Here is a 21,330-nt window from a genome sequence, read left to right as displayed (position 1 = left end):
CTTTGTGCTCTGGGTTGAGATAATGAGAGGGCCAAGGAATTGTATTTCGGGACATGGAAGGCATGTCCTGGAGCAGGCAGCCACGTTGTGGTGTGAGGTCAAGGGTGGGGACCCTAAGGCCTTCCTGCCCCCAAATATCCTTGTCAGTATTCTCCCCACAAGTAATTTCCTCCATCTCAGCTACCTCCTCCCTTCTCTCCCCACCCCAGTTCAAGTGCAGATTCTCTAGAGAGGTTTCTTCCTCTAATCTACCCCTTGCCCTTCACACGTTCTCACACTTGCTCCAGGGCTAACTTAGAGGACCAGTGAGGCGACCTCGCAGCGCATCACAGCTCTGTGGGTCTTGGGGACGCAGGACAGATGCATGGTGATTCTTTGTGCTGCCTGTTTTAGGTACCAGCAGTGCTTCTACGGGGTTAACCTGTCCAGTCTCCGGGGTGCTGCGGTGGACGAATACTTCAGACAGCCAATAGTAGTAAGTGTGCTCTTTCTTCCCATGTGTTTATCTGTTGATTCATTCACTTACTAACTCAGGCACCTGGGACGCACTGTGCTCTCAGGCTCTGTGCTAAGCCATCACAGAAGCAAAGAAAGAGCTCCTTGGAGCACTATGTTTCAAGTTTTCCAGCTCTGATCTCCCGATCAATTAGGAAAATTCTCAGAATGGTACTGTTGAAAGCAAGGAGATTTTCCAGCTGCCTTTCAGTAAGTAACTTCTGATTCTCCAACTGTCCTGACTCACCCCATGCACGTACTCAGCCCTCATACTTGTTCAATAATTCACATCCTCCCATTGACTCTGGTGGCCCAAGGCATAATAAAAAGGGGAAGCTTTGGGTAATAAATAGCTTGGAACAGGAGTTTTGTTGTCAGACAGATTTGGGTTTCAATTGTGGTTCCATCTAGCTGTGTAACCTTGGGCCACTTAAGTTTGCATTATCTGAAACTCTTTCAGTTTTAAGTGGAAGGAAACCCAACTCAAACTGGCTTAAACTAAAATGAAATTATTGGTCCTCAAATATTGCAAAGCCTGGAGACAGAGCTTGCTTCAGTGACCTGTTGCAGGAGTTCAGACAATGTCACAATGGTCTGGTTTTTCTGTTCTCGTCACTTATCTCCATTTCCTCTGGTTTTACTCTGTTCCTAGACAGGATCTCTCCTCATGGTAGCAAGATGGCAGCAGAAGCTACAACTTCAGATTCTTACAACTCTAAGTCCCACAGGAGAGCCTGCCTTTTCCTAATAACTTTGGCAAAACCCCCAGAATTAGTTTAGATAGAGCCTGATTGTCCTACCTTGGGTCCTGCGTCCATCTGTGAGCCAGTTCCTGTCTTCAGGGGAAAAGTAATGCTCTCGTTGGCCAATCTGAGGTCATAGGCCACACCTGGAGCTGATGGTAGACTAAATTCCTATGGAACTTCTTGTAGTGTCGAGAGGAGGTAAATTCTGGATGGTCCAAAAAACACCAAATGCCTGCTCCAGAGTCATTGGTGAGGATTAAATGATATAACCTAGTAAAGCACTTACTAAATAAAGCACTTACTAAATAATTGTGAGCTTTTATTATTAATATTATACTCGTTAAGCTCATGCCCTCTACATTCTAACTCTTGTTGACTTAAAATTTCAGGAGGAAAGCTAGACTGCAATCTTGTTTGAGTTCAGTTTATTCTGATAGAAAGGCATCTTTGGTTTTTTTCCCCAAGGACACATTTGACATTAGGATTTTGATGGCTCGGACAGTCAAGTACACAGTAAACTTTATGGATGCAGAAGAGGCAGATCTCCACAGGTTGGTACCAACCAGTGTTGCTCTTGATTTTTAAAATCTCCTCAAAAATAAATAAAAAAAAATAAAATAAAATCTCCTCTCCCCCCCCCCCCCCCCCGCATCCCCCAAACTTAAGGACAGAGTTCCACAGCTCACACAGGGAAGAGATTTCAGGTGTGAGTCACACACAGGAATGGTCCATCAATTACTAGTTTCATTTATTGCAAAATGAGGGAAATGATGCCTCCTTCATAGGATTGCTTTAGGAATTGAATGAGAAAAATTAAATAGTAGTAGCTTATGCTAACATAGCCAGACACTGTTCTGAGCCCTTTACATATAATGACTCATTTAATCCTCACAGCAACCCTATGCAGATGGTACTATTTTTGTCCCCACTTCACCAATGACAGAAATGAAGCAGAGTGGAACAGTAAGTTGCATACACAGAATTATGTAAAATGCACAGAATTAATATGTGTGTTAGAGGTAGTATTGAACCTTTCAGAAGGCCAGAGTCTGGGCTTTTTAACCGCTCACCCAGGCCAGTACCACAATAATGACAGGAAGAGGAGCTACACCTTGTTGAGTGCTTGCTACATACTAGGTAACGTGCTAAGAATTTTACACGCACTGGCTCATTTTCAAAGAGGGCCCTCAGTAAATGCTAGTTTTTGCCCTCTTTTTTCCACTTGAAGAGACTCTGAAATGAAGACTCATTTCTCAGGTGGTGATATGAATCCCCTTTGGATTACCTTTCATTATTAGTATTTTACCCTTTTCTGCCTGAGAAGATTGATATTCGTATTTTTTTCTGGGTAAGAAATGTAAGACCCAGCTAGGTTATAATTTGCCTGGACTACCGAGGAAGCAAGAGTCAGACTTCAGAAGGTACAGCTGGCTAACTCAAACCATCATCTGTCTTGAGATCATGATGGGCAAAGGATGCTGTATCAGTCAGGATAGGCTAGAGCATGCTGCAGTAACAAAACCAAACTTCAGTGACTTACGATAACACAGGGGCCTTTCTCTCCTACACTGTTTATTCATGTGCACCAGCTTTAGCTCCATGCAGCATTGCCAACGCCAGCAGTCAGGCTGGTGCAGCAGCCTCTGTCTGGAACAAGGCTGATTACTGAGGAGGAAGAAAGAGCACGGCAAAGCATGTACTGGCAATAAAAGCTTCTGCCAAGAAATGACACAGCTCACTTCTGTTCACATTTAATTGGTCAAAGCAAATCACGTGGCAGTACCTAAGCACAGGGAGGTGGATGAATGCAATACTACTGTGTGCTCAGAGCAAGAGAAGTGGCATTTGGGAACAAGTCCAATGACTACCACAGGTCCAGACAAAATTGACTTTCATTGGCTTTATTTGCTGCTCTGAGCTGCCTCCTGAGTCAGGGAATTTTTTGAAAATTATGTCTTTGTTGGCTTTTCAGAGATGTCATTCATTCATTTGTTGCATTGATTCAGCAAATGTTTGTTAAGATTCTACTTTGTGCTGGGTACTGTACTGGTGCTTGCACAGATACATCAAGTAATTTCTTAAGTCTCTCCTTGAGGAGCTCATGGTCTGTTTAGGGGAATTCCAGAAGTGGGAGGAAATAATTACAGTGCATTAACAAACAAATTCAATGTGACAAGTATAATGGAAAACTCTAGAAGTGCTCTGACTACTGCAGGGTAGAAGAAGTTAGTCCTTTGGAGGCACCATAAATGCAAATAATCTTAAAAATAAGATTTTCCTTTGAAAATCTCTAGCACATTCACTAAAATGTGTCTCCCTGGAGTAGTACAGCCCCAGCAGTGGACCAATAATATCATCTTTTAATTGTGGAATACTTTGAAGTTTACAAAGCACTCTCACATACATTTTTTCCCACTTGGCACACACAAGAACCGTGAAAGGGAAGTAGAAGAGAGATTTTGCCACTCTTCAACAAAAGAGGAAACTGAGGCTCAGAGAATTTAAGTGACTTACCAAAGTTCCACAGCTAAAACAGGTCCAGCTTCTAGATTTTGTTATATCTTTTCCAGCATTCCTTCTCTTCCCACTTACTCTGCATTTGGCATCAACCATGGCAACTTCTGCATGACTCTTGCTGTAGCCTGGTGGGAAGTCATATCGCCTCCCTGAAAAATAAATGAGCTATGACAGTGACCTTCTGAGCTTGATGTTCCCCCTTGTGGTCCATTTCATCTTTTAGGGGCCTGAATAGCCTTTCGCTTCTGAACAGCTGCGTAGGGGAGCTGCCACAGCCCGTGTTTTGGCTTCTGGAAGGACGGTTGTCAGCTACGTCCTGAGTCATCCTCCTGTTTAGTAGTCCAGCCCAGCTCCGGATGCTGCACTCGCCCTGTGGAGTTCTGGGTCACTGCAGCACAGTGGGCTGGTCCTTGCAGAGTTTCATCAAGAAGCAACATTCTCAGATGTGCAGCGTCACCCAAGCATTAATCACCCACTAAGAGAATCTTGCTGCCAAAGCGAGAGTGCTTAAGAGAAAAAGAAAACGTTCTGTGAATGTTCCCACTGATCTCACAAATGTATCCAGTATGTCTGTCAACAACAACAAAAATAATTCCAAGTGTTTCTTTTTTTTCTTTCTTTTTTTTTTTTTATTTCCTTGCAGAGTAGAAATTCCCTTTGTGTTTCAGATGGCGCAGTCTGGCCTCATCCACGGCCTGGCATTCTGGTTTGACGTGGCCTTTGTTGGCTCTCTGTACGTATCATACCCCTTCTTTGCCTACTCTCTCCCATGCCGTCCTCTACCGTAACTTCAAGGTTTTAAAAAGACTAAGCTCAACAACCGTAATATTTGTTTCTCCACGTTTCCAGAAAACAAACACTGATGTTAATGTTACTTTTAGATTTTAGAGTGAAATGAAAATAAGACAGTTTTCCATAGTTGCCATATCAACTCTGGCTAAAATACTCTTAGGCCAATTGTGTTGGGATTTGGAGGAGTGAGAGAGGGCCTGTGCTTTATCAGCCAGCTTGTTCTTTTCCAGAATAGATGGGGGCGTGGGGGAGGCAAGCCCCTGACATTGTTTCCATCACACCTGGTTATAGAACCTCTTGTGTCTGAGTCATACCTCAAATCATACTTTCCCCCATGTTGGTTCACAGGTTGCAGTTTCACGATCTAGAATCCTTTTTCAGTGATCAGGCAGGCAGCATTAGGTAACTTCCCCCTCTGTGCACGCCTCTCTCCCCTACTGGAAAGGTTTGCAAGTTGTAGGGGAGAGACCACCTACTAGTTGACTGTCAGTGTTGGGTGTTCTCTTAAGGGCTGCGCTGCTCCTACGACCCCCAAGTCTCTGCTCTCCTCCTGACACCCCTGCTCTCTTCCCAGGCTTCTCCATGTGTCCCAGCTAGCAGTGAGGGTTGATCTGGGCCACGTGACCAGGCAGAAGGAAAACTGACAGTGCACTCTCTTCCACTTCTTATAAAAGTATCCAGGCTCTCCATAGCACCTACTGAGAAGGACGTGTCTGTGGGTCCGTGATACAGCTCAGGGGGCTTGGGGGACTCAGGGGAGGCCGGGATCCCTGGAAGCCTTGTCTGGGCTGACAATCAGAGAGAAGGGAAACAATGTACGAGTCATTCCTATTCCACACAGCATGTGTGTTCAAGGAATCTGTGCATCTATTTCTCAGACTCTCCCCCACTAACATCCCAAGTAAACGAATTTGTTCCTGCAAGGGTAAGGGAGATAAGCTTGAAGCCGCCTGCTTCAAGGGGGAAATTTCTTTGAAGTTAAATGCTTTATCTTAAAAAGCTGTAGAACATTTGCATTCTACTCCGTAATATAGCTGAATATATATTTTGATATAAAGGTGGTTTATATTACTTAGCAGTTAAATTATATAAAATTTCCCCCCAAAATCTTCAAGGCAAAATGTCCTCTCTAGCAATTTTCCCCGTGTTCAATGTGCACCTTACTGCCCGCAAGCCCATGACCACTGCCTAATCCCAGGACAGGTGACCTCAGCGTTCAAAGCACCAGCAGGGTGTCCCCACTTCTTCATATGAAATGAAGAACGTCAACTTGTACACACACACACAGACACACACACACACACACAGACACACACACACACACACAAACACACACGATGTCCGGGCTTGAAGGGCAGTAGAGGCCATCTGCCCCCGTAGTTTTTCTTGCTTCCAGAAACCCCATCAGGACCCCTGAACAGGTGGGCATGAGACAGTAAAAGGCTACACTCCAGACTTTTCACCCTGCCAGACTTTTCCAGCAAATCAATTCCCAATTTAACTCTGCTGTTATCGGGCTTCTAATGAACTTTGACATAGCCATACAGATTGATAGAGTGACCAAGTGCCTGGGTTTGAAGCCTGGCCTGACTCCGTAGCGTTGTTGTGGGATTTAATGGGCTAATTACATAATGCTCTTGGCACTGTACCCAGCGCATAGTAACTGCTCAATAAATTGAGCTATTCGTATCTTAAAAGTGTTCCATGAGTTAATAAACAATGAAAACCACTTGTCCCCAGTTCAATCCATTAATGTGGGCCTGGAGCCTAATTGGGCCTAATTGGCTTTTAACTCTTCCCTTGCCCCACAGGGTAACAGTTTGGCTGTCAACAGCGCCCACTGAGCCTCTGACTCACTGGTATCAGGTGCGGTGCCTTCTTCAGACTCCTCTCTTTGCCAAGGAAGGAGAGACCCTCTCAGGGAGAGTGCTGTTTGTGGCCAATAAACGGTAAGCAGGAGAGTACAGACGCGATCCCGCCTGTTTCCTGGGTGCTGACAGGTGGGGGCGGGAGGAAGCTGGCAGGCCCCTGAGACGCCAGCACCAGAAATGGACAGCAGGCTTTACAAAGGCCTGGCTGAGTTTGCTGAGATGCCCTCAGCCTCAAAGCCTGCAGGGCACACGTCACCTTGCACTGAGCACGGCCAGGAAGAGAAGCTTAAGATAAGTCAAGGGCAGTGTTCCCCACCTGACCGCAGAGGAAGGAAGGAAGGAAGGAAATCCATCAGCTTATGGGAGCACTTGCCAAAGACTTGAATTATCAAGCGCTCTAAAGCCCACGTCAGCTTCCTGACCTTACTTCCATCTGTCTAGCCACACATCCCCAAATTTAGTACCGGGAAATTGATCTGTACTGCAGGGGGGAAAGTACTGCAGGGGTGGTGCGTGGTGTGTCAGGCAGGACCGGCTGCTGCCCTCTGGTAATGGACTCACGAGGTCTCAGCAGTGACTACTTTGACTTACCTCATTTTTAGAAGGCTCTATTTTCTTTCATCTTGTTGGAGCTTTTCTTGGGTGAATTAACAGAGAAAGGCATAGAGGAGTAGCTCAGGGACTCTCAGGATATTAAGGGTACTCAGAGGTCATCTCATCCAACTTTCTTCCCTCCCTACCGGCACTCCCACCCCCACCACCTTCCTTGGGCCTGTGCTTAAACACTCCAGTGACAGAGAGCTCACTACCTCACCAATCAACCCTTCCATTTTTAAAGTCTTTATTTTTTTCATGACAAAAACCAAACATGCTCACGTGTAAGTTGAAAACTACAAGAGTGTCTAGAGTCCAGCCACACTCCCACCCTCACCCCGTTCCCCAGATGTGAGCCCTTAGTCCATATCCTTTCACGTGATTTTTGGTGCATGTACCAACAAATAACATCGTTGTAGAGTTGTTATTGTTTTACAGGAAGGTTGCACTAGCAGTCTGCAACTTAAGTTTTCACTTAGTAATAAGTCCTGAATCTGTACAGATAGATCTGCTTTGTTCTTTTCATAAATGCAGAACAGCCAAGGACATGGATGTACCATAATGTCTTTTTAAAAATCCCTGATTGACTGACATTTAGGTTGCTTCTAATTTTTTTTTTTTTTTTTTGCCATTGCAAAAAATTCTGCACTAAGTATCCTTGAACATAGAGCTTGCACAGTGACATGAATATTTCTAAATGAGATGCCTAAAAATAGAAATGCTGGATCAAAGGGTAGGTGCATGTTACAGTCTACTAGATCCTACCTTTCTCAGTGACTGCACCAATATCCACTCATACCAGCAACAGATAAGCAAACTCTTCTCCACGTCTTTCATGAAACTGGATGATAGCTGTCTCTATGGCTTTTGCAAATCCAATAGACTCCAAAATAAGTGTTTAAAGTTGCATCTGGTTGTTTTGGTTTATAATTCTTTAATTACTTATAAGGTTATGACTTTTCATATAGTCATTGACTGTTGACTACTTTCTTCTACTTTAGACATCTTTAATTATTAAAAAATTATTCTTGCTGTTGATCACAGATCTACTGATACTTCCTGTAGATTCAACTCATTGATCTTAGTTATGTTTCTGAATTCAAAAGAAATAGGTCTGTTCCAGCCTCCAAATGGCAGTTGTTCAAGTATTAGGAGCATCTTACTGAATATACTCCTGGTCTCCCTGTCCTCAGGCTAACGTCCTCAACTCCTCCCTCCTATAAGAGAGATTTTGAAATAGTTTAAAATTCTAAGTCCTTCCCTCTGGAAATACACAGGTTCTCAATGTCCCCTTTAAAATAGTTCTCCAGAAAAGGGAACCCTCTTGCACTGTTGGTGGGAATGGAAATTAATACAGCCACTATGGAGAACAGTATGGAGGTTCCTTAAAAAACTAAAAATAGAACTGCCATACGACCCAGCAGTCTCACTACTGGGCGTATACCCTGAGAAAACCATAATTCTACAAGAGTCATGTACCACAGTGTTCATTGCAGCATTATTTACAGTAGCCAGGACGTGGAAGCAACCTAAATGTCCATCGACAGATGAATGGATAAAGAAGATGTGGCCCATGTATACAATGGAATATTACTCAGCCATAAAAAGAAACGAAATTGAGTTATTTGTAGTGAGGTGCATGGACCTAGAGACTGTCATACAGAGTGAAGTAAGTCAGAAAGAGAAAAACAAATACTGTATGCTAACACATATATATGGAATCTTAAAAAAAAAAAAAAAAAAACCTAGGGGCAGGACAGGAATAAAGACGCAGATGCAGAGAATGGACTTGAGGACACGGGGAGGGGGAAGGGTAAGCTGGGACAAAGTGAGAGAGTGGCGTGGACATATATACGCTACCAAATGTAAAATACATAGTTAGTGGGAAGAAGCCGCACAGCACAGGGAGATCAGCTTGGTGCTTTGTGTCCACCTGGAGGGGTGGGTTAAGGAGGGTGGGAGGGAGACGCAAGAGGGAGGGGATATGGGGGTATATGTATTATTTATAGCTGATTCACTTTGTTATAAAGCAGAAACTAACACACCATTGTAAAGCAATTATACTCCAATAAAGATGTTTAAAAATAAAATAAAATAATTCTCCAAAACTAAATACACAGGACGGCATACATGTCCTGGTAAGTGCTGGCTACAAAGCGGCAGTGAATACTGCTGTTTTGAGTACCATACTTATAATAATAATGTAATTAAAGTTTAAGTTAAGTTGGGGGCCATTTTACTTGAGTGTTTAGATAATTAAAAGCAAAAAGTATATTTTTACATGATCTTTAAGTCATTTCTCCCTTCTCCTAGTATGCAGCTGATTTTTGTCAGCTTCAATTCAAGTTTTTGTATTTATTCCACCCATGCATTCATCATGCTGTTTTTAGATCCTTACTAGAGCCAATGGATTATCTTACTTACTTAAAAAAATTTTTTTGTGTAGCATGTTAGTGAGTCCTACCATTTTGTATCATTTGCAAATTTAATAGGCAAACTTTTATTTAAAAATTATTGAGCAGAAAGAGGCCCAGAGTGTAGACCTTCCTTCAAAATTTGCATAGCCTAATTATCCTGAGCAAAAGAAGCCAGTCTTAATATGTTACATACTGTATGATCCCATATGTATGACTTTCTTGAAAAGACAAAATTATAGTGATGGAGACAGATCAGTGGTTGCCAGGGGTTATGGGTGGGGAGACAGTGTGACTGCAAAGGAATAATAACATCCTGTTTGTGGTGGCAGTATTTACATAAATCTATACATGTGTTCAAATGAGTGTTTAAAAAATATATATATGTCTATGTCTTCCTCTTATTTTGTTTGTCCTCAATAAAATCTAGACCTTGAGTTACTGGTTTCACAGAATCTGACCTTATATTTAAACCTACCCAGGCCACTATTGGGAATGATAGGGAGGGATTTATATCACTCACTAATTTCTGGAATTTAAAAAAGAAGCCTAGTTATCAAGGAAATTCAAATTAAAATAATAATATTTTAATCCCAAACATTTAAATACTAAGAATTGGAAAAAGTATAATGAAATTAGTAGTTTTATGCTTTGTAGATGAGGAAGTAATTTGGTACACTTTCTGGAAGATATTTTAGCAGTAGGTCTTGAGAGCCTTAAATATGTTTTATATGCTTTAGCCTGGTGAGTCTACCTCTAAGAATTTATCCCAAGAAATATAATCCTAGATAGTACATAAAGATGTATTACAGGAATGTCTTTTGCAGAGAATTCCTGTCATAAAACCAGATTTTTGTTACCATAAGTAACAATATGTTATTATAAAAACATAAATATTTAACAATGAGAAATTGCTAAATGAATTGTGCTATACCCACATAATGGTATTGAAAAATACATTGTTGAGAATTATAGGATAAATGCTAACGTTAAATAAAATAAGGAGATAAGAAGGACTATTTAAGCAATTTAAGCATGATTTTGCTAAAAATTTATATTTATAAATATATAGAGGGAAAATTACATAGAAGGGAAATATTCTACAATGCTAGTTGAAGGAATCCTTGTCTAGTGACATTATGATTATTCTATTTCTATTTTTCCTTATTTTTCTACAGTGAATATGTCACCCTTTTATAACCAAAAGAAATACATATATTCTTGAGAATGACTAATAAAAATCCCACAAACATAGCCCCTTCAGATTAGTCATCAAGGATATAGCATATTACTTGTTATTATTAGCCGCTTCTTCTCACTGTAATTGCTTGAGCCTTCGTCTGGGGTCTCTTAAAATCAGTCACATTTGTTGGCTGTTTTACGTCAGTTTGAGATTTTAGCTTAGCCAATTCTCGCATGGTTAAGATTCTTTTGGTACATCAGTGGTGACCCATAAAGGGTCTCTGTTACTTAAAGCCATTTCTGCCATTTATATTGATAAAGATTTTTTTTTTAAATACTTTAATCAACCAGAAATACCATTACCTTTGTAATATTTAAACCAAGAAATTATAGCTGTCAAACTCTTGTAATAAACAATTTGCAAACAAACAAGCCTTCAATTGCCTCTACCAATATTAATAGTATCCAAATAAACAGATGCAGAAATGTGTAAGATGCGAAACACATGCTCTTAAAACCCGCATGAAGTAGGTATGCGTAGATGATGCCCAGGACTTCCCTGGCGGTCCAGTGGTGGTTAAGACTTCACGCTTCCACTGCAGGGGGCATGGGTTCAATCCCTGGTCAGCAAACTAGGATCCCACATGCCACATGGTGCGCCCAAAAAAGTAGAAAAAAAGGAAAAAAGAAGATGCCCTAAATACATGTGACTGGCTAACACCAGCCTTGTGAGTTGATGTGTTGGTTTTCTTTTTCTGCCTTACAGACAGAGCTATGACATTCAGATCGTGGCGCTGGTAAACCAGACAGGCTTCAGGTCTGGGAACACCCTCGATTTAAAGAATCCTTTCTTTAGGTAAGATATGCCCTCATCCATTTCACACCTATGTATGTAGGATCTCAACTGACCATATGACTAGGTAAAGAGGTTTAGAATAATTCCATCTTTCCTAAGAGGAGAAAAAGCATCTGTTCTTCTTCTCTAAGGAGACTTGGATCCCGATATGGAGTTGAGTGTTTTATGTTCCATTAAATAGAATTCAATATATAACAATCTGATCCTGATACAGCGCAGGAGAGTCCTACAAAGTGAATTCTCCTTACAACTGAGCTGTAAAGAGCTGTGTGACCTCAGGTAAAGTCACTTTCCTTCTGGCATTCAGTTTTCTCATCTGCAAAATGTAGAGTTTAAAGATGATCTTCTTTGACCTTCATTCACTATGGGATGATTTTATGTAGGCAGTTATTCCAATACACCTAAAACATGAGTCCATTTAAAGTAAATTTTTTTAGATGTTTTTTGAGATCATGTAAGTCAGGACATAATTTTCTTTGGCAGCTGTGCAGATTTTGTCTGATATGAAGAACTTGCCACAGTGGGTTGGATACAACAAATGTTTCTGGAAAAACTCCCCATTTGTATAGCTATTCAATGCGCGCCAATTAAATATCCACACATGAAATCAACCACACAAATAAAACCACTGGACACTGTCACTCTTGACTTTCTTAATAGAAAGTGACTTTTCTTTCATATTTTAATGTCTCCCCAAGGCTTTAATTCAAAGCATCATGTCTGTATAGTATTAAAAAGCTTGAAGAGAAGGGGAAACTCAGGAAACCACACCAAGAATTCTTTGGCCAAGATGGGAAAATGAAATGTTGACCTTGAAGCAGGGGAGGCAAGGCTGTAATTGTGTATGTTGTATGTAGGCTATCACACATGGTGTGACTCTTTGAAACCTATAGTCAGTTAGGAATATGGATCTGTCTCTAATTCCGAGGGAAGAGAGAAGTCCTCACTCCCATCCCCTTGCACAATCCTGCCATGTTAAGCAAAGGGCACAGGTTTTGGCCTCGGAGAGAACAGGCTGACTACTCACCAGTACTATTGAACCTGCCTAGCCCTCAGTTTTGTCATCTGTAAGATGGGATAAACAGCATACCTCACCAGGTGATTGCAAGGATCTATAACATGTCCAAGTACTTAGTAGTTCACATAACTGGTGCTCAATAAATGTCACTTTCTTTTCTTCCTGTTCTCGGCTCACCAGCTCTCTCTCTGAGTAAATAGATGTTGATTTGTAGTTCATTCCAAACAGAATCATTTGGGTTTTGGAAAAGAAAATGAATTCTTGTAGGGTTTCAGAAAATCCACTTTTGAATGAAAGAACCACATAAGCTAGTAACTCTGAGTCCCCCTTCCACTTCATCGCACAAGACCAAGGTTTGAACCAGAAAACCACGGAGAGAGGGCCTGGGCCTTGGCCAGCCTCTGCTTCGCACAAAGACATAAACACAGTAGCCACAAGGTCAAAGTGAGAGTGTCAGAGGTCTGCTGATGCCTAAGATGGCTACAGCCCTGTCAAAACAGGTGGACAGTGGAGCAAGGGGCAGATGCCTTTCCTTTTCCCCTTTTCCCTCACTCAGCAGCAAGTCTGATTCATGTATTTAATTAAGCAAATGAGGTGCTTGAAAATGTAACTTCCCTGGGAATCACAGATCTTGACTATATTTTTTCACCAGCCCTTCCTGATGTCTAGGCCTCGGTATCCTCAATGGAGATGTGGGCTAACTGACAGAATCTTTGATGAGTACTTGGTATATAGTAGGTGCTTAGTTAAATGTCCAACAGTGTTAATACCCTTCTCCTCCTCCCCCACATGCAACTCCAGTTTGCTATTGCAGCAACCGAGAAGCAGCAGCCCGAGAGAGAGAGAGAGAGAGAGAGAGAGAGAGAGAGAGAGACAGACAGAGAGAGTGTGTGTGTGTGTGTGTTGTATGTGTGTATGTGGGAGAATTAAAATAAATGGCGTTACCCAGAGGAGCAATTGGTAATACAGCCTCAGAATAACTTTCTCTCCATTTGCTTTTTATTCTGCCCATTTTTAGGGCACAGTAGGCCCTACTGACACACAAAAGCAAAAAATTCATTTTGGGGTTTTGGCAGATCCCCAATACCATCTGGCCACCAGTGACATGCTAAAAGCACGTCAAGATCAACAAATTAATTACTGAACACATGAGCATCCACCGTTGCACATAATGTGAAAGTTTCTCTTTCTCCTTGGGCAGGGTCGGGGGGACTTTTATTTTGACTATTAATTATTTTAAAGTAATTTGAAAATAAAAGAAGAGCTTACAGCTGTTCCTAAAAGTGAGCAAAGGCACAAAACTACTCCATCAGGGAGTGAAAGTTCTCCGGTAACCTAGTAGATTTTCCAAGAACTGTGAGACTAGTCCTTCATCATTAGGGTCCCACACAGTCTGTCCCAGGTCCTGGCTGGGCCACTCACTGTGCTGGGCTGTGGAAATGCGGCTGTGACCAGGGCAAGTACAGCCCCTGCCTCCATGAAGCTCTCATTGTAGTGGGAGGGAAGTGGGCATTAAATAGCTATCTGCATAATTAATTATATCATCATAACTGCAATAAGTGACACGAAGGAGAAGTAGAGGGCACCAAGAGAGTGTTACTCCGTAAAACCACCACCACGGGTGCCCCAAACCCAGAACAGCTGAAGCTGCTTCAGAGCACCAGGAGAGAGAGCTCTGAGGTACTGTTGCCAAGTCCCACTAAGGAAAGCTGGGGCCCAAAGTTTCCTATTGAAACTTGAGACCTTAATCAAGTATGCTCACTTCTGAGAAGCCTCCCAAGCCCGAGGCGGGCTGAGATGCCCCTCCCACATCACTCAAAGAGTGCAGATTCCACTTATAGGGCACCTGGATGGCTCTGTCTCAATTATTATTTTATTTGTCCGCAATGCCACATACCTTGAGCACAAGATTTTGCCTACTGCCGTTTATAATGCAGTGTAATGCAGTATCTAGCACATTAGGTGCTAGGTAAACACTTGATGAATGAGTGAATGAATGTGGCCCCATGGAGCTCCTGATGGCTCCGAAAAGAACTGTGACCAAGATGCCATGGCCCAAAGAGCATTTAGTCTTCCATGCTCACACAGCAAGCCAAGCCTCTGTTCTACTCATGGCTTCTCACAAAACCAATTTGACCCTTCTTCCCCCAAAATACTAAGTTCCCTTGATTTCCTCAAGTTAAATATTGGTTTCCTTTGTGCTTTTTTTCAACCAGTTTATTAAGTAATTATTGTGTGCCAGGCACTCTTCTCAGTGCTGGGGTATAAGAGAGAATGAGATAGGTACAAACTCCCTGGTCTCATGGTTTGATGTCTCCCAACAGACATCAGGAAAGTAAGCAAATAAATAAGATAATTTCAGATAGTGGTAACCTCTGAAAAGGATAAACAGAGTAATGTCTTCCTGATTTCAAGAATTACAAGAAAGCTACAGTAATCACGGCAGTGCAGTATTGATGAATGGATGGCATGTAGATGAATGGAATGAAATAGAGATCAGAAACGGACCCAAACATATATGTCAATTGATTTTTGACAAAGTTGCGAAGGCAACTCAATGGAGAAGTGATAGTCTTTCAAAAGTGGTGCTGGAATGATTGGATATCAGTATGCCATTTAAAAAAAAAAACAAAACTCCCTTCCATATCTCATACCATCTCTAAAAATTAACTCAAAAGGGATCGAAAGGGATCATAGATTAAAATGTAAAGCATAGAAGAAAATTTTTGTGACCTTGGGTTAGACAATAATTTCATAGATATGACACCAGAAACAATTCATGAAAAGAAAAAAATGATAAACTGTCCTTTATCAAAATTAAAAATGAATGAAAAGTCACAAGCTGGGTGAAAATGTTTGGAAGTCATATATCTGGAAAAAAAACTAGTATCCAGAATATAAAAAGAAGGTGTGATGCAATACTCTCAAAAATAATAAGAAAAATAGTAAGAAAATAATGATTTTTTTTAAAGAGCAAAAGATTTGAACAGATACTTTATCAAAGAAGGTATAATAGCAAATAAGCACATGAAAAGATGTTCAACATCATTAGTCATTAGGGAAAATGCACATTATAACCATAATGACATACCATTACACACCTATTAGAATGACTAAAATAAAAATCCTGACAATACCAAGTGCTGAGGGATACGTGGAGCTCCTGGAACTCTCATTCATTGCTAGTTGGAATACAAAATGGTACAGCCACTTTGGAAAACAGTTGAATAGTTTCTTCTATCATTAAAAATTCACTTACCATATTACCCAGCAATCCCACTCCTGGGTATTTACACAAGTGAAATGAAAACTATATTTGAATGTTTATTGTATGTTTATTTATAATCACAAAAAATTAGAAATAGCAGGAATGTCTTTCAAATCGAGAATGAATAACATCCATACAATGGAATAATTTTCAGCAGTCAAAAGCAATGTAGTACTGATACATGTAATAATACAGCTGAATCTCAACTACATTATGCTAAGTGAAAAAAAGCCACACTTAAAAGGCTACATACTATATGACTCCATTTCTATGACATTCTGGCAAAGGGAACACTGTAGATACAGGAAACAGATCAGAGCTGGGGTTGGGAGAGGGTTGACTATAAAGGGAGTATGGGAACATTGTGCATGGCGATGGAATCTTTCTAGATCTTGATTGTAATCATGGCAGTATGTCTTTATGTGTTTGTCAAGACTTGCGGAACTGGACACTAAAAAGGGTGAACTTTACTGTATCTATAAAAATAATTATATAAAAACTTACAAGAATGAAAAAGGGATAGCAGAAAACAAATGAACAGAGTGATGTGCTGGGCAGTGGCAAGGCCAGGGATCGGGGGGTGGGTGTTATTTACGTGGGGTGATCTTCTAGGCCTCTCCAGAGAGGTAGCCGCAGAGTGAAGACATAAATGTCAGGAAGGAACCAGCCTGGGCAGACGTGCACGCAGAGCCTTCTTGCAGGAGTGCAGGAAGGGCAAAGCCCTGAGGCAAAACGAGCCTATTGAATAGCAAGAAAAGAGAGTCCTTGCTTAGTCTGCTGTAAACCTATAAAAAAAGAAAAAGTCTTTCAGTGAACAGAAATCTGGATCATCATCTCAGATCTGAATTTAGGCTATGCATAATCAAGCTCACTAAATATAGTGGGTAAATACAGATCTAAGGCCGCCCATGACAACTCCAGGAAACGGCATGGAGCAGGAAGAGGGAAGTAAGAGGGGGCAGGGAGGGAAGGAGGGGACGTGAACATACAACCGGCTTGCCTGCAGCTTTGGATCTGGTGGAATTTAATTACTCAGTGTCACAGAATCACCTTCTCTGTTTTAGGTTTGCTTAGAAGATAGTGACAAGCCAAGCCATAAGTAAATGAAGGCCCGAGAAGTCCCTTGACATGCAAGTTCATCCTTCATGTTCACATGCATTCTAAATTTTACAAGGATGTTTAGGTTTATTTAAATTCCTTTTTTCCTCCTTAACTTTAAAATGTGCATCCTAATTTTACTGGCAAATCTATTTCTTGGTGCTTCTTTACCTGGACTGGTCCTTAACAGCTTTCTGCATGTAGCCGAAGAATGATTTTCTTTTCTGGTTTTTTTTTTTTTTTTTTTTTTTGAAGTATTTAAAAAAGAAATTGAACAAAATCCTACCTCATGTTTATAACGTATGCATATGTATGACATGACATTAGAGCATGTGAGGGGTGATCTATTTGCAATTTTAATCTGTTCTTGCAAATATTTTCAGTAAATCAATAGCTAGCGCCTAGCTCAGCGATGTGTTAAAGAATTTTTGCTTTATTCAGGTCATGGAATAATATGATGTCAGGAATGTTCTTCGTTGGCAATATTTGATGACTCTGTGTGTAGTTAAGAAAATAAAGATGGAAGCTTTGTCAGTCCTCTTAGGTTTACAATAAAAATGTACAGTGTGAGACACCAGTGAGGCCTCTCCTTTACGTTAAGACATTTGTTGTATGTCACACTTCAAATGGTGGTGAAAGATGATCTTTCTGAAGAGCGGGTTTTCCCCTGGCTTAACAGCCCTTATAAAAATGGATGTCACGTCAGCACCACAATCTAATGAAGCCCAACAGGCAACCTGCTCACTCCGTGGGGGAACCTGGGATAAAGAGCGGTTACATATTCTCATCAGTCAGCCGGTCACCCACAGCCGTCGGCTTTCCACTCTGGTGCTTTCACTCCTTCTGGCAGCTCAGTTTGAAATAGCCTTCTCCTTCTATCCATGCCAACAGTCCTACTCCCAAGACTGCAAGGCTTCCTTGCAACTCACCCTCACCAGCGTGCCTCTCTAAAAGTACCCTTTCCTACCTTTAATGTGTCTCCCTTCTTGAACGAACTCTTTCATGCAGCATTTTATCACTTCCTACCATAAGCACACACATCTTTCTCTTCTATTAACTGGTTCTTTGTGGCTTGGATCAGAGACCGATTCACTTTTTAATTTTCCACAATGCCTAACAGTACACCCAGTGCGTGGAAGGTGCTCAATAAATGTACCTTGATAAAATAAATAAATCTATCCTGAAGTTAAGAGTAATCAGGATAATGGAATCGGGCCTGACAGTGTTCTTCTTTTTTTAATCAATATTTTTGTATTGAAGTATAGTTGGTTTACAGTGTTGTGTTAATTTCTGCTGTACAGCAAAGTGATTCAGTTACATACATATATATGCATTTTAAAATATTTTTTCCATTATGGTTTATCATAGGATACTGAATATAGTTCTCTGTGCTATACAGTAGGACCTTGTTGTTTATCCATCCTATATATAATAGCTTACCTCTGCTAACCCCAACCTCCCACTCCATCCCTCCCCCAACCCCCTCCCCCTTGGCAACCACCAGTCTGTTCTATATGTCCATGATTCTGTTTCTGTTTCATAGATAGGTTCACTTGTGTCATATTTTAGATGTCACGTATTAGTGATATCATATGGCATTTGTTTTTCTCTTTCTGACTTCACTTAGTATGAGAATCTCTAGTTGCATCCATGTTGCTGCAAATGGCATTATTTCATTGTTTTTTATGGCTGAGTAGTATTCCATTGTATGTATGTAATACCACATTGTCTTTATCCATTCATCTATCGATGGACATTTAGGTTTTTTCCATGTCTTGGCTATTGTGAGTAGTGCTGCTGTGAACCATAGGGGTGCACATATGTTTATGAATTATAGATTTGTTTGGATATATGCCCAGGAGTGGGATTGCTGGATCATATGGTAGTTCTATTTTTAGTTCTTTAAGGAACCTCCATACTGTTCCCCATAGTGGCTGTACCAACTTACATTCCCACCAACAGCGTAGGAGGGTTCCCTTTTCTTCACGCCCTCGCCAGCATTTGTTAGTTGTAGACTTCTTAATGATAGCCATTCTGACCAGTGTGAGGTGGTACCTCACTGTAGTTTTGATTTACATTTCTCTGATAATTAGCGATGTTGAACATCGTTTTGTGTGCTTATTGGCCATCTGTATGTCTTCTTTGGAGAAATGTCTATTTAGGTCTTCTGTCCACTTTTTGATTGGGTTGTTTTTGTTGTCGTTACTGTCGAGTTACATGAGCTGTTTGTATATTCTGGAAACTAAGCCCTTGTTGGTCGCATCATTTGCAAATATTTTCTCCCATTTGGTAGCTCGTCTTTTCGTTTTGTTTATGGTTTCCTTTGCTGTGCAAAAGCTTGTAAGTTTGATTAGGTCCTATTTGTTTATTTTTGTTTTTATTTCTATTGCCTTGGGAGACTGACCTAAGAAAACATAGGTACAATTTATGAGGCCTGACAGTGTTCTAATTGCTTTTCAAGAAACTGTAAACCCTGGATTACAGAAACACAGTATGGCTGCTGCCACTGCGTCCACCCACACCCGGGGCAGACATTCATAATCAATCCCCACACTCTTTCCCACCAAACCCTGATGTGACCTCACAGTCCTTCTCAGCCTGACACCCTAGGAAGCCATTATCAATCCATAGACGTGGGCACAAGAGATGAAACCCATGACTTCTAATGATTCAAAACATTGATATTATTTCCCAATCTTTGAACAGTCCTGAAGATCTATAATATTATGAATTTATGATTTATAATTTGCGCTGAAGCACAGATTTGATAACGGATACCTGCTACAAGGGTGGATGATAGGGAGGGTCTTTCTGTCAGTAACTCAGAGGATGCATCTCCACGTCATCAATAACTATCCCGAGGTATTCCTTAAAAATTGTGTGTCATCATCTTCACCCTATTTTTAGAAATTTAAGTAAGCTCTTAGTGTTACTAAACAAATGATGTAGAGAGGAGCTTACTTTAATGGAGGAATCTAGTAACTTTACTACTTATTCCAGTCCTATATCTTATAGAATTATTAAGAATCAAAGGGAATTACTTATTAAGTGTTAATTTACTGTGTTTTATGGGGAAATTACATTACCGTAGTATTTGCAAATTTGAAAGTGACCTCAAAACATGTCCCCTGTGAATATCAAGAGTAGATTCTGAATTTAGGGAAGCCTTGGAAACCTCAGTCTTTCATGAAGCCATCACATCATAATTAAGACAAGGCCAGAGCCCTGGGGAGTCGTAGCAAGTTGGTAAGGAGCTGATGTCAGGAGCTGCTCTGAGGTAGCCCGCATCTCGGGAAGTGCAACCAGGACAGCTGTGGGACTTAGAGGTCGCACAGGCTAAGGAGCTCCAGGACATACACCAGGTATTTGCTGTAGAGGTTAAATTGTGCCTTTGACTGCCAGTAAAATGAGGCGCTGACTGAAAAAAAAACTGTAACTTTATCATATCACAGAACAAGAAGTGCAGAGGTAGAGTGGACTCCAGGATTGGTGACTCAGTGGCTTGGTGTTTTCATCGAGGACTGAGGTTCTTCCCTCCTTTGGCTCTGCCATCCTCCCTCATGGGTCAGCCCCCTTAAGAGGCACAAGGAGACCATGAAAGTTACAGGAGTCACATCTACACACACCGACGTCCAGGGTCATAAGAAGAGGCTGTCACTTCTGGTGTCTCCTCTTAAAGATATGATGGTTATCACTTATATAACACTTATTATGTACCAGGCACTCTTCTAAGCACTTTACAAACATAAACTAATTGTGATCCTTACAGCAATCCTGTAGGTATGTATTATTATTAACCCCGTTGAACAGATGAGGAAATGGAAACAGAAAGGTTAAGTAATTTTCCTGATGACACACAGCTAGTAAGTGGTGGTGCCAGGATTGTAAACCAGGCAGTCCACTCCAGAGTCTGTGCTCTTAACCTCAAAGCTCTCTGTACTGCAAAAGAGCCTTTCAGAAGTAACCCACAGACTTGCCTTCATGCTTCCGTGGCCAGACGTGAGTCACATGCCCACCTCTAAACCAGTCAGTGACAAGAGACATGGGATTACTACAGAGGGGCTAAACTGAACAAGATTTATCTCTGAGCTGGAGATGGACTGAGCCTGAAAAAAAGTAGGGTTCCATTCCCCAAGAAGGGGAATGGACATAAGGCAAGGAACCACTATCACCTGCTTATGAGGGGCTGCCTACAGACAGTCCAGCCTCACTACTAATTCCATTTCCTCTGCACTTAAAAGGTAAGATGGTGTATTATACCGTAGTCATCCACACATGCATGTCTCCCTCTTCCCACTTGCTTGCAAGCACTCCGAAGATAGCAACAAATCTCACAAATCTGCATATTCCCCACAGGACCTGGCATAGGGCCTGGCTCATAGAAAGTGTTCAAGAAACGTTTGTTCGTTATAATTGAATTTTCATTCTCAAGTCTAGTTAATTGGAGAGGTCAACAGTTGGCCATGCTCAAGGCAGGCC

The 21,330-nt window shown here is 41.3% G+C and overlaps 1 protein-coding gene across 1 annotated transcript in view; it reads left to right on the top strand.

Annotated features, from left to right (window-relative positions):
* The window catches only part of LOC137770945 (histone-arginine methyltransferase CARM1-like), a 257,766-nt gene extending 237,101 nt beyond the window's left edge, over window positions 1-20,665 (top strand). Inside the window, exons 8-13 of the mRNA XM_068553985.1 lie at window positions 394-475; window positions 1,707-1,792; window positions 4,402-4,491; window positions 6,362-6,499; window positions 11,378-11,467; window positions 20,632-20,665. Of these exons, the coding sequence (XP_068410086.1) occupies window positions 394-475; window positions 1,707-1,792; window positions 4,402-4,491; window positions 6,362-6,499; window positions 11,378-11,467; window positions 20,632-20,665 (520 nt within the window). The remainder of the gene's footprint in view (window positions 1-393; window positions 476-1,706; window positions 1,793-4,401; window positions 4,492-6,361; window positions 6,500-11,377; window positions 11,468-20,631) is intronic.
* Window positions 20,666-21,330: the final 665 nt, after the last annotated feature.

The sequence above is a fragment of the Eschrichtius robustus genome, chromosome 10, assembly GCF_028021215.1.
Source record: "Eschrichtius robustus isolate mEscRob2 chromosome 10, mEscRob2.pri, whole genome shotgun sequence".
NCBI classification, from domain to species: domain Eukaryota; kingdom Metazoa; phylum Chordata; class Mammalia; order Artiodactyla; family Eschrichtiidae; genus Eschrichtius; species Eschrichtius robustus.
The sequence above is the reverse complement of the archived record's forward strand: the minus strand, read 5'-3'. Positions and strand labels throughout refer to the sequence as shown.